This window comes from Lygodium microphyllum, chromosome 15 (assembly GCF_053477565.2).
Source record: "Lygodium microphyllum isolate KBCC chromosome 15, Lygodium_microphyllum_v1.1.10, whole genome shotgun sequence".
NCBI lineage: Eukaryota > Viridiplantae > Streptophyta > Polypodiopsida > Schizaeales > Lygodiaceae > Lygodium > Lygodium microphyllum.
The window spans coordinates 48,799,325-48,812,354 of NC_141149.1; the positions used below are offsets into that span (position 1 = coordinate 48,799,325).

Genomic DNA, 13,030 nt, shown 5'->3' on the forward strand with positions numbered 1-13,030 from the left:
TTAGAGTTGCATAGTGATTGGATTGAGGAACTATGGGAAGCTTATTTGTTGGGTAAGGACTTCAGGTACCTATTTCAAAAATTACAACATGGGATAATGGCTGAGAACTCTCAATATCAACTCAAAGATGACCTTATTTGATCCCATAGCAAGATTGTTATCCCCCTCACTTCTCCCTTCACACAAAAGATCATAGAAGAGATGCATTCTTGCCCCACTATTGCTCGGCACTTGGGTGTTTTAAAAAAAATACGATAGGATTGCCAAGAGCTTTCATTTGAAAAGGCTTCTTGAGGGATATCAAGGATTTTGTGATCAAATGTGTTCCATGCTAGCAGAATAAGAACAACATGCTTAGACTCGCCGGCCTCTTGAGGCTTGTGCTTATTCCTGAAGGGAAATGGACACATATCACCATGGACTTCATTACCAGCCTCCCTGTTATACCATGAAAGGATGAAACTGTATATATATGGTAGTTGATTACCTCACCAAGGTTGCCCACTTTATCCCCACTAAGACCCAATACACTACCTCTTTGGTGGCCACTTAGTTTATGGATCATGTATTCAAGTTGCATGGATTACCGCAAGTCATAGTGCATGATCGGGATGCCAAGTTTATGAGCAACTTTTGGCACACGTAGTTTTCATGTCTATGGGCACCATTGCTCCATCCATTGCATACCACCCATATATAGATGGCTAGATAGAAAGGATAAATAAATGGATTGAGATGTACCTATTGTGATTCTGCTATGATGTACAACACAACCGGGATATCTGGCTTTACTTGGTTGAATTTGCATATAACAACTCCACCCACTCTAACATTGGGGTTTCTCCTTTTGAGGCATTATACGGGTATAAGGTTCCCCTCCCTACAATCTTGTTCAATGATAAGATCAACCCTTAGAGTAAAGCTAAGTTGGATCGCATGTAGGCCCTACTTCCACAATGCAACATGAATCTTCAAAAGGCACAAACCCATATGAAGCTTTATGCTGATAAGAAAAGAATGTATTTGGGATTCCAAGAGAGAGGGAGAGCTAGTCCTCTTGAAAGTGATTAAGTCTTGTTACTCCACTCTAAAAGAAGGCAACGATAACAAGCTAGCCCAGTGTTTCTATGGCCCCTACTGCATCCTCAAGAGAGTCAGTGACTTGGCTTACCATTAGAGCTCCCCCCTACTACCACCAAGATTCACAATGTGTTTCATGTCATCTAGTTGAAGCCCTTCATTGGCACCTCAATGGAGTATGTGGAAGAGCTTCCCCTCAACACGAATTAAAGTATCATATTTTAGTACATCCCTAAGGCAATCATTGGGTAACGATATAAACACTTGAGATCTCGATCCATCAAGGAATACCTCATCAATGGCAAGGCCTATCCCTTGAAGAAGCCTTCTGGTCCCTAGCCACTATTATGAAAGAATTTCCTCACCTCCAAGAGGCCCAATGGGTTGAAGACTAGCAAGTTATGTTCCTTTTGACCTTGCACTACTTGCAGTTTGCACACTATTTTAGAATCATTTTATACCTACCTAAATTACAGCCATGTGCTTTCTACATGGATTAAAAGTATGTGTCATAAGGTGTGTTTTGACATGTGTTGGAGCAACCTATCAAAAGTTATGGCAGATTTACCCCAACAGGCCTATAGTGGACAACATGTTGTCCATAGTCTTCACCCACCCCTTTTCATTGTAATGTGGATTAGAGTAGTACTTTGCACCCCACTCCTTAGCCCTTGTGTCAAGTCCCTCCAGTTGTCTTTTGTTTTCAAGGGCAAAAATTCTCGAGGTGGGGATGGAATGTAATAAGCAGGATGTATGGGAACTAGAGGTGAGACACCAAGTCATATTGACTGGGGTATATAAGGTGTAAGAGACCCAGTTTAGGGCAACAAGATATTATCAAGAACTAACTCTTCACTGTCATCTCAAGCTTCCATGGCTTCCTCCTTCTTTCTCCCCTCTTTCTTGTCTTTCTCTCTCCTCTTCTACTCTTTCTTCTTCTTCTTTCTCTCTTTCTCTCTCTTCAACTCATTCTCCTCTCTCCTCTTAGCATCATTCATTACACTTACTAACTATAAAGAGAACTATCCCCCTTTAATACATCCTATAATAGGAAAGCCACATTTATGGCACTTTGGACCCTCTTTAAAAAATTCATTTTCTCCTCAACGATAAGATGAAGGAGAAATGGTTTCATAGAAATGTGACAAACACATGATAGTAGTTCAAAAATTTTGAAGGGGTTAAAATAAGCTTGGAATTGTATACTCTTTTGTCCATTGTTGAGAAAATTTTTGCAAAAAAAAAACTCTTGGTGCTTCTAATTAAGACTATCTCGATTTTTTTTGGTTAAGCTAAAGCTCTCACGAACTTTGATATGTATGGCATGAACTCCCATTAAGAGAATTACAATTAAATAAAATTCATCGATTTTTTTCAATAGCTCCAAATAGCATTATTGAGTGATGTTTTGACCAATTTTTGTACACTCTTGAAAATATAACATTTGCACTAATTAATTTCCACTCGAAACTTCTTCCAAGCCTTTTATTCTACCATCTAAATATTGGTAAAATATAATCTAATTTCGGTATCATATCCACATATTATTTTAAATATAGTCAAATAGGACCTAAGGTAGTTAAGTGGCTTATAGTCCCTTCTGTGTGGCAAATTACAAGGTTAGTGTTAAAGTGATTACATATCATTTTTTCAGGAAGTCTGCTATTGTAATGGGGCGAGAAGAATATGGGAAGAAACATCTTCCTCTTTAAGGCCCAATCTAAATTGGTTCAATTACATAGAAGTGGTTGTAACTTGTAGCGTTTTCTAAAGGACATGGGGAAAATAAAGATCGTAAGAGGAGATTGGATTGTGATTTTGTTGCAAGGGCCAAAGGTATTGTTCTTTTTGCTCTTAACATTTAATCAATGATTATATGTAGCTTTAAGTAATTCAATATCTTGAGCATTACATTTGTACTCAAGAAAAAGGTAGGGTTAATGCCAAATAGAAGTTGAAGGGAAGGCCCCTAATCAAGTCTATTTTAAGGCTCTCAAGAGCAAACACAAGAGGGAGAGTGTGGTGCTCATCGAGGATGAGGGTAGCATATAATAGTTTGATGATGTAGAGTTAGTTTGATGAGGGTAGCATATAATAGTTTGATGATGCAGAGTTATTTGAAGTATTTTATCACATTCTGTTGGGTATTCTTGGCTCTATGCTTGTTGACGATCATGAGGTGCATTCTAAAACTAAAAATCTTATAAGTTATGTTATACTATAGGTACCAATTGAGAAGAGGATGTTGCTTGATAGGCCATTTTGTGAACTTAAATTGAAATTCATATTTTGGAAGATGAAGAGGAAGAAGTCCCTTGGTTTGGATGGCTTAAACATCATTCACTTCCTAAAGTCCCATGTATGATGTTGAATTGGTTGAGATAGGTTGGGGAGGTTTTGATGTTTGTCAACTATAGGCTCATCAAGGTCATTCCAAAGTCCTATAGAAAATATGACTTGGTGATTAGCATCCTCTAACTAGGTTGCATACATTTTACAAGATGATGGCTAAAGCTCTTGCGTGGAGGATGACATGCTTGCTTCATGAGCTTACTCATTCTTTGATGTATGAATTCTTATTTGGGAGGAAATTTCAAGATCCAAATTCAAATATTCTTACCTTGATAGACTATATGATGAAGTTGGGTAAGAAATATGCCTTTATGGATATGGACATTGACAAGGTGTATGATCAAATATCTTGGAAACTTCTATATGGGATTCATTGGTGCTAGGTTTTGAAGTGGGCTTTTACAAAATGGTGCAATCACTTTTTGCTAATGCTTCCTCTTGGGTCTACACTAATGGGCTCCTCTCTAACGGGCTTGTTTTAAAAAGGCTTGTTTGGAAAGGGTTTCTATGCACTGTCACTCTTTGTACCGGCTACAAAGCCTCTTCTTAAAGCTATTTATTGCAAGATGGAGCAAGGGCTTATCAAAGGTTAAACACTTCACAATGGAGAGGTCCTTGTGTCTTGAACGCTAATTGATGATAATACTTATGTTATTAAAGCAAATGGAAATCTAGGACAAAGTTTCTCGAAGTCTTCTTAGTGGCTTCTGGTTGAAAGATCAATTAGAAAAAGACAAGGATTATTTTCTCTCTTGGGATTCTATTTAGGATTGGTGAGGGATTGGCTAATTAATCTTGGTTGTATATTTATTGTGAAGTTTGATGTTGTTATGAGGTAACATGGGCATCCTATTAGCATAGGGTTACTTTTGACTTGAGATTTAATTGCCTTTTAATAAGATTCAACGCAAGTTGCGGTGTTGGGAGGGCTAAGATTGAGAATAGTCATGAGAGTTTCCTCTTAGATATGTTTGCACAAAGGTGTCTTGCTAGGAATTTCGGCACTATTGGGATGCTACAATTTTTGGTCAAGATGTTAAGAGCTTGGAAGCTTCCTTAGAAGTTTGAGACTCCTTCATTAAGACATTACTCCTTCATTAAGACATTAAACAACATCAAGATATTTGACTTACACCCAAAGACAATGGCCAATTGAGAAAATTCCTCTTCCTTCCTTAGGGGCAATCTACTTCTATTCCAATTTCCACTAGATATGCTTGCACAAAAGTGTCACAATGCTAGAAATTTTGGCACTATTGGGATGCTAGAATACTATAGAGGAAAAAAGAGGAGTGGTCTCATAAGGCCGGGGCTAATCATAGGTTCCATTCCTATTCATGCACACTTACATTTTCTCATCGTAAGTGAAAATGGAAAAAATGAAACCCTAGGACATCATGAGACAGCTCTTTAGGTGAGTCGTGACAATGGTAGGAATGGAACCCAAGATCTCACGAGACAACGCTTCCTTGTGAGCCTCGAGGGAAACACATACATTCCCTCTCTCCGCGTGACTTTTTGACTGAACCCCCCCACGAATATATATACCTCGTTGAGCTCGTTGCACTCATCAGTCCCTCCACGCAAAGTCCAGTACTCTCTCTCTCTCTCTCTGTCTCTCTTTCTGTGAAGCCTACTAGCATACCTCCCCTTCTCCTCTCACACACGTTTCCTACTTATTCATTCACTCCCTCTCTCTGACCAGCAGTGAGATAGAGCTGATCATCCAAGACTCGTCATAATATAATGGCTGTCCTCATAACAGCCAAAACTCCCCTGCTGGCTCATGTTCAGCTAGCGCTGCTAGTAGTACTGCTCAGCATGAGATCATATAGCAAGCTAGTAGTCTATTCCAAAAGGACCAGCATAAGGAGCAGCTTGTTCGCGTCTTCATTTGCCTCCAGTTCTTTCTCTTCTGTAATTGCCTCCAATAAGGATCATGACGATGATGATGGTGATGGTACTCCTCTTCCTCCTAATTCCTTGATTGCCCCCAATGAGGCTGATGATGTTGCCACCCTCTTCATCATCAAGGCCTCCCTCACTGACCCAACTAATTCACTAAGCTCATGGCACAATCACTCCATAGCCAGCATCTGCACCTCCTGGCTTGGGGTCACTTGCAGTCATGATAATAGCAATTCTCACATCATCATTACTGGCATTGACCTCTCGGGCAAGAACCTCTCAGGCCCTCTGCCTCCCTCTGTGGGGTCCTTGTCCTCCCTACAGGTCCTCAACATGTCCAACAACATGCTGTCAGGCAGCCTGCCACCAGAGCTGATGGCTTGCATGAGCCTCAGGAGCCTAGACCTCAGCAGTAATAATCTCAGTGGGGAGATCCCCTTAGGGCTCTCCAAGCTGAGGAACATGGAGACCCTCAACCTAGGGTCTAACTACTTTGTTGGCCCCATCCCCCCTGACATTGTGCTCTGCCCCAGTCTCAAGCACCTGGACCTGGGTGGCAGCTACCTTGAGGGCACTATCCCTACTTCCATAGGCAACCTCACCAGCCTTGTATCCCTCACCCTTGCTGGCAATCTCCTCTCTGGCCCGGTTCCCCCGTCCATTAGACACCTGCACCAGCTCGAATGGCTCTACCTGGGCTATAACCAGCTCACTGGTACGATCCCCCAAGAGATTGCTCAGATCACCAATCTTCATCACCTTGACCTGGTCCATAATAACCTCTCGGGAGAACTTCCCCCATCTCTTTTCTCCAACCTCACCAGCTTGCAGTTCCTGTTCCTCTTTGATAACATGCTCTCTGGGATAATCCCACCAGCCATTGGCAACCTGACACAGTTAGTGTCATTGGACCTTAGTAGCAATATGCTGTCTGGTGATATCCCTCCTGGCGTTGCCTACTTGCAGCAGCTCCAAGTCCTGAACCTCTTCTCTAACAACCTGACAGGCGTGATTCCTGACTCCATCGCGGACATGCGCAACTTGCAGGTGCTGGCTCTTTGGATGAACCAGCTATCAGGAGAAGTGCCCTCCAAACTTGGGTTGAAGAACAAGCTGACAGACCTGGACCTCTCTAGTAATGACTTAACAGGCCACATTCCTGAAAGCTTATGTGCCTCTGGCATGCTTCACAAGGTCATTCTCTTTGCAAACTCCCTGAGTGGTGGTATTCCGGACGGTCTAGCTAATTGCGAAAGCTTGCAGAGGGTGCGGTTGCAAAACAATATGCTCTCTGGGAGGTTGCCTCCATCATTTATCAATCTGCCTCTCATATACTACTTGGATCTTTCCTTCAACAACTTCAGTAGTAGCCTGGATGCTTTTGGCTGGAACATGCCATCTCTTCAAGTATTGCTTCTGAAAGCTAACAAATTTACTGGCAACATACCTCCCTCCATGGCCAAGTCCAAAGGTCTGGTAAATCTGGACCTTTCAAACAATGTACTGTTGGGAAACATACCTCCTGACTTTGGATCACTAGGGCAATTGACTGAATTGCATTTACATGGCAATGCTTTATCTGGTGTGGTTCCGAGTCAGCTGATGAAGTGTCACAAGCTGGTTGATTTGGACCTCAGTAACAATCAGTTGAGTGGACCTATTCCTGCCGAGCTGGCAGATTTGCAGGTTCTTAGCAGTCTTGATATCTCACAAAATCAGCTGACTGGCACTATTCCACCTCAGCTAGGGGCCATGGAGTCTCTTGTGCTGATCAATGTCTCATACAATAATCTCTCAGGTCCGGTTCCTCTCTCGGGTGCATTTATCCAAATCAATACTACTTGCATAGAAGGCAACCAAGGTCTTTGTGGGGGTGACAGCTTGGAGCCATGCAGCACTAGTACTCAAGTATCTTCTCACCATGCACGTTACAGCCCAGCTTTGGTTTCAAGGGTTACTCAAGTTCTACTTGTGCTTGGGCTTCTCACAGTGATGGTGGGCTTTTACAATGTGTATTCCAAGGTTAAGGAGGGAGAGTGGGGGAGCAAAGCATTGATCAAGCTGCGGCAGCTAAAGGGCGGTCCTTTAAGTTGTAACAACATAAAAGGTGGAAAGCTTCCAAAAGAGTGGGAGTTGGTCCTCTTTCAGAGTGCTACCAAACCCACCGTTGATGATGTGTTGAAAGCCATGCAAGGAGAAAATGTGGTGGAGAAAAGAAGCTATTCTACTGTGTACAAGGGTTCAACAAAGAAAGGGGTACCATTTGCAGCCATGGAGGTGATTGGCACCACCTGCGATGATGATAGAGGGGGTGCTAGTTTGGCATTCTCTGCCATAGGAAAAGTGAGGCACGCCAACATGCTCAATGTGTATGGTATCTGCAGAGGTGCAGCAAGCTCAATATTGTTGTTTGAACATGTTGAAGGGTCGTGCCGCCTCGGTAGTCTTATTCATGGATTTCAGGGGGCAACTTTGGAGTGGTCCAGGAGGCTGGACATTGCTATAGGCATCTCTAAGGCATTGGTTCACTTGCACTGTGTTTCTTCTCCCTCATTGGTGCATGGCAGCCTCTGCTCAGACAATGTGGTTGTGGGGCATGGACATGTTGCCCGATTGTTGCCTGCAATCAGCATGAGGGTTTTGAATCCTACAGGTATGAAATTCTGCATCCCCCGCTATATTCAAAGCTTTAGCACATTGCTCGTCTTTCAATACTTGCAGTGCTGTTTATGAGGAGTGGATGATTGCATCAGGAGAAGTTCTGTCTATAAGTATTTTGTTGCATTAGACAGATTCTGCTCCCTGTGGAATGATCAAACTGCAGTATGATTGCATCAGAGAGAGAATTTGATTAGAGATCTCATGGTACTTATCTTGGATGAACTTGCTGGGCAATATAGGTACATAATTATGTGAATATCATTCCTCTGTGCTATAATTCTCACCTGCTGAATCCCATTACCTATTAAACCTCTCTCTAAATGGGAGATTTGCAATGCATAATGTCTAAAAATTTGCAGCATTGCATGTGGGTGGTGACCGGGATTTTACACATTGCATTATGGTTTTGGCACATATTATTACAGTATATAAAACGGATTGTATGTTTAAGATGTGAATTTTGAATGTAATGAATATGTGTAACTGTTTAAAATTCCTGCACGTGCCAGGATAGTTGACCACGACATGCGCACACATATCTAAAAACTGTTATCATGAAGGCTGTTTGCTAGCCTGGTAGTACAGGTACTCCAGAGCCACAGGTGTTGGACTGCATGGACAAGTCTGCTGAAGCGTTATGAATCATGATCATCTGCTGTGTATATATATATATCAATTAATTGGGCTTGGGCCCTTGGGGGTGGGTGTGGGACCTGTGTGTGTGTGTGTGTGTGGCAGACTGCAGTCAATAATCAATGCTAAGGGTTTGTATTATTTGACTGCTCTCACATTTTTATTAACTCAATGATACGATGGTTTTTATTGTTAGTTCAATAATACAATTTATTATGTTTTTATGTATAATGATAATGATATGCTATATATATCTGGGTGTGTGTCTGTGAATTTTTTTCTTTTATTGAATTCTCAAGTTCATTATATCACGATGCAATTATCTGTGCTTCTGTATAATCTAGTCCACTATTGTTAGTTGACTGAATAAGTAAATAGATACAATACAAGATTAAGTAGATATGATCTTATACTATATCTATTTAATTATTATTTATTCTGTTTTCAGTACATTTATTTATTCCATTTTTCAGCACCTATTCGGCACTTCTTTTTCTGAATTTCATTCCTTTTCATTGGATCGTCCAGACGAATGCGATGGGAGGAGGGAGGCTGACGTACAGGGCCTAGGGGTGGTGCTGTTGGAGCTGGTGACCGGGAGGCGACCGGCGGAGGTGGCTGAGGACATCCTGGAGTGGGCCAGCGCGAGGCGCGAGGAGCTGAGGGCGACCGGCAGCTGCCGGTTGGAGGTCGACGGGGCACTGCTGGCCAGGGCGAGCGCGGGCCTCGATGAGACCCAGCAGGCCGAGGTGGCAAAGGAGGCGGAGGCGGCGCTGCGGCTGGCGCTGCGGCTGATGGCGTGCGGCATGCGCGGCCAATTGCCGTCGTCCACGTGGACGGCGACGCAGGCCCTGGCCAGGCTGCAGGACTTGCGGCGGCACCGCCGCCAGTGCTGCCACGTCACGCACGCCTGAAAGCGACGGCGCCCGGGGCAGGGCCGCGTCAGAAGCCGCTGGAAGTGAAAGCGAGGCAAATATCCCAGAAAAATCGTTATATTAAATGTTTTTAGAGGGGGGGGTATAAGGTACATTTTTATGATGCCGACTGACCTTTCTGGACTCTGCCGGAGTCAGCTGGCACTCTCACTTGGCCGGCGGGGCTGCCCGAGGAAAATACGCCGATTTTAGCATATTTTTAAATCATAAATGTTATTTTGCTGCCCCCCTTTTTGTTTGGGTACACAGACATATGCATGTGTCTGTAGGCGTGCCCAAAGTGCTGCCTTTGCTGTAAAGGCCTGCTGGCCGGACACTTTTGATCTATGTAGTACTCTCTTTTGTACCCTGCCCCAAAAATCCTAACCTTTCTCTTTCCCTGCCCGTCCTTTTCTCCTGCGGTCAAAACCATGGCCCTCTCACACACAGTTGTTCTTGTAAGGCCTTAAGAAATTGAAACTTTGCATCTCTCTCTCTCTCTCTCTCTCTCTCTCTCTCTCTCTCTCTCTCTATCACTAGCAAATGCAGTGACTCTACAATGCTACATCATATGATAGATTGCTCCTTTCATTGTTGAGAGCTCTCTCTCTCTCTCTCTCTCACTCCTTACATAATGTGATGCAATGCTCCTTTCTATTGTTGAAAGCTCTTTCTCTCTCTCTCTCTCTCTCTCTCTCTCTCTCTCTCTCTTTATGTGTGTATGTGAGCACGCACACACTTGCACATAAAATGCTCCCTTTCAATTGTTAAAATCTCTCTCTCTCTCTCTCTCTCTCTCTCTCTCTCTCTCTCTCTCTCTCTCACTCAGACAATGTAGTTTGACACATAACACCACTAGGAAGGTAGAATGTCTCTCTCAAGTCTAGAATTCCTAGCATCTTTGTCGTTGCCCTTCTAACAAGTACTCGCCCTTCTAGCAAGTACTCTGTGCCCCTTTTTTAAGTGTTAGTCATGCAAGTACCAAGTGCCCCAAGTTTGAATGAATAATGGTGGATGCAATTTGACATGTAACAACTTGTTACCAAACCACTCAATGTAGGTTTATGTGTTTGATTATGTGTGGATGATACCTCACATAAGTAGTTTCACACATCCACATGCAATGTGAACATGGGTGATGGCACTACAATGGTTGACTTTATGAGGTGTGATGATGTACAATGTACTCTCTAACATAACTAGCTTTCAAATACCCTCAATGTTTGCATTCTATATAGAAAATGCATAGTGACATTCTAGATTACTGCTCCTTTCATTGTTGAAATCTCTCCCTCTCCTCCCCCCCCCCCCCCCCCCTTCCCCTTTTTGCACTCAATGCCCCTTTCTATTCTTGAAAGCTCTCTCTCTCTCTCTCTCTCTCTCTCTCTCTCTCTCTCTCTCTCTCTCTCTCTCTCTCTCTCTCTCTCTCTCTCTCTCTCATATTGTTAGATGCAATGAAGTTTGACATGTAATAAGATGAGGAAGGTAGAATGTCTTTCTCAAGTCTAGAATTTTTAACATCTTTGTCATTGCCCCTTAAGACAAGTACACTGTGCCCCTTTTAAAGTGCAAGTCATGGAAGTACTATCCCTTTTGTCCCTGATCGCAAGTTGACATGTAACAACAACACTACAAGATATCTCCCTCTTGGATGTTTGGTTTATTTGGCCAATTATGTATACTTTTGAATATGCATTGGTACTTATATGTGGTATCATCCACATACAATGTGAACAAATATGTGGTGGCACCCCAATGGTTGACTTTAATGACATTCTAGATCATGTGATATGTTGCTCCTTTAATTGTTGAAATCTCTCCCGCTCCCTCTCCCTCTCTCTCTCCATCTTTTTGCACTTACACGTATGGTACAATGCCTTTATTGTTGAAAGAGCACACGCACACACACACAAAGGCAAAGAAGTTTGACATATAACAAGATGAGGAAGGTAAAATGTCTTTCTCAAGTCTAGAATTTCTAACATTTTTGTTGCTGCCCTTCAAATATGTACACTGTGCCCCTTTTAAGTGCTAGTCATAAAAGTACCAAGTGCCCCTTTAAAGTGTTTAATGATGGATGCAATTTGCCATGTAACAACAAAACCACAAGATTGTTAAATTTTCCAATTATGTTTACTTTTGAATATGTATGAATACTTATGTGATATCATCCACATACAATGTGAACATACTTGTGATGGGAGTACAATGGTTGACTTTATGATGCATTATGTTGTATTCTCATAACTAACATCCAAATATTCTCAATGTTTGCATTGAATATAGTAAATGCATAATAACACTCTACATTGTGTGATGGAACACTCCATTACCTGTTAAAAGCTCACACACACACACACACACACACACACACACACGCACGCACGCACACACACACACAACAACACCAAGGTTGAATGTCTTTTTCAAGTTTAAAATTTATAATGTCTTTGTCATTGCCCTTCATACAAGTACATTATGCCATCTTAAGTGCTAGTCATGCAAGTATCAAGTCTCCCTTTTACTTGTACAATGATGGATGGAAGTTGACATGTAGCAACAAAACTACAAGATATCTAATCTCATTTGATGTTGGTTTATTTGGCCAATTATGTGTACTTTTGGATTTGCATGAGTACTTATTTACATAGTATCATACACATGGAATCACATGGAATGTGAACATATATGTGATGATACTCAACCATACCATTCTGGTGTGAGGTGTATGGGGTGGTGGCCAACTAATGTTTAATACCCCTCATCATAAAATTGCTCAAAGGCTTTAGATACATTCTCTCCCCCATTGTCAAATCATAGGTATTACAGCCTATACCCAGACTAGTTCTCAACAAAAAGCAAGCCAATGCTGAAACATAGCCAAGACTTTCAATTTTTCCATTATGGGGTATTCCCAAATCTTATGTGAGTAATCATTGATGAAAATAATGAAATACTCCATGCCACCTAACGACTTGTAAGACATAGGTTCACAAACATTAGAATAAACAAGAGCCAAAGGTTTTATATCATGTGATAGAGAACGCTTCTTTCATTATTGAAAACCCTCTCTCTCTCTCTCTCTCAAGAGCCAAAGGTTTTATATCATGTGATAGAGAATGCTTCTTTCATGTGATAGATAATGCTTCATTCATTATTGAAAACCCTCTCTCTCTCTCAAAGGCAATGGGATTTGACATATAACATTAATAAAACCTTGAATGTCTTTCTCAAGTCTAGAACTTCTATGATCTTTGTCATTGCCCTCCATACAAGTACATTGTGCCCCTTGTAAATGCCATTCCTGCAAGTGTTAAGTGTCACTTTTAAATGGTAAATGATATATGCAAGTTGACATACAACGGCAAAACTACAAGCTATCTTTCCTTGCATGATATTGGTATATTGGGCCAAATATGTGTGCTTTTGAATATGGATGACTACTTATACATGGTGTCACATACATACATTTATGTCCATAT

The 13,030-nt window shown here is 41.9% G+C and overlaps 1 protein-coding gene across 3 annotated transcripts; it reads left to right on the plus strand.

Moving 5' to 3' along the window:
- Positions 1–5,019: 5,019 nt before the first annotated feature.
- LOC148024496 (uncharacterized) lies at positions 5,020–10,353 on the plus strand. Of its 3 annotated transcripts, XR_015693316.1 has the most exons (3): positions 5,020–7,993; positions 8,165–8,240; positions 9,163–9,179. XR_015693316.1 is itself a non-coding variant. In XM_087694147.1 (2 exons), the coding sequence occupies exons 1-2, from the start codon at positions 5,179–5,181 to the stop codon at positions 9,546–9,548; spliced, it is 3,201 nt and encodes a 1,066-aa protein (XP_087550273.1). In that variant the 5' UTR covers positions 5,020–5,178; the 3' UTR covers positions 9,549–10,353. The 3 variants fall into 3 exon arrangements, 2 of the variants coding, with proteins under 2 accessions (XP_087550273.1, XP_087550274.1); XM_087694147.1 differs by lacking the exon at positions 8,165–8,240 and having other exon boundaries at positions 9,163–10,353; XM_087694148.1 differs by lacking the exons at positions 8,165–8,240; positions 9,163–9,179 and having other exon boundaries at positions 5,020–7,726; positions 7,804–7,987.
- The last annotated feature ends 2,677 nt before the right edge of the window (positions 10,354–13,030 follow it).

Coding starts and splice junctions, on each gene's coding strand:
- LOC148024496 (XM_087694147.1), top strand. CDS start 5,179: ATGGCTGTCCTCATAACAGCCAAAACTCCCCTGCTGGCTCATGTTCAG. Junction 7,994..9,162: donor GAGGGTTTTGAATCCTACAG/GTATGAAATTCT, acceptor TGGATCGTCCAG/ACGAATGCGATGGGAGGAGG.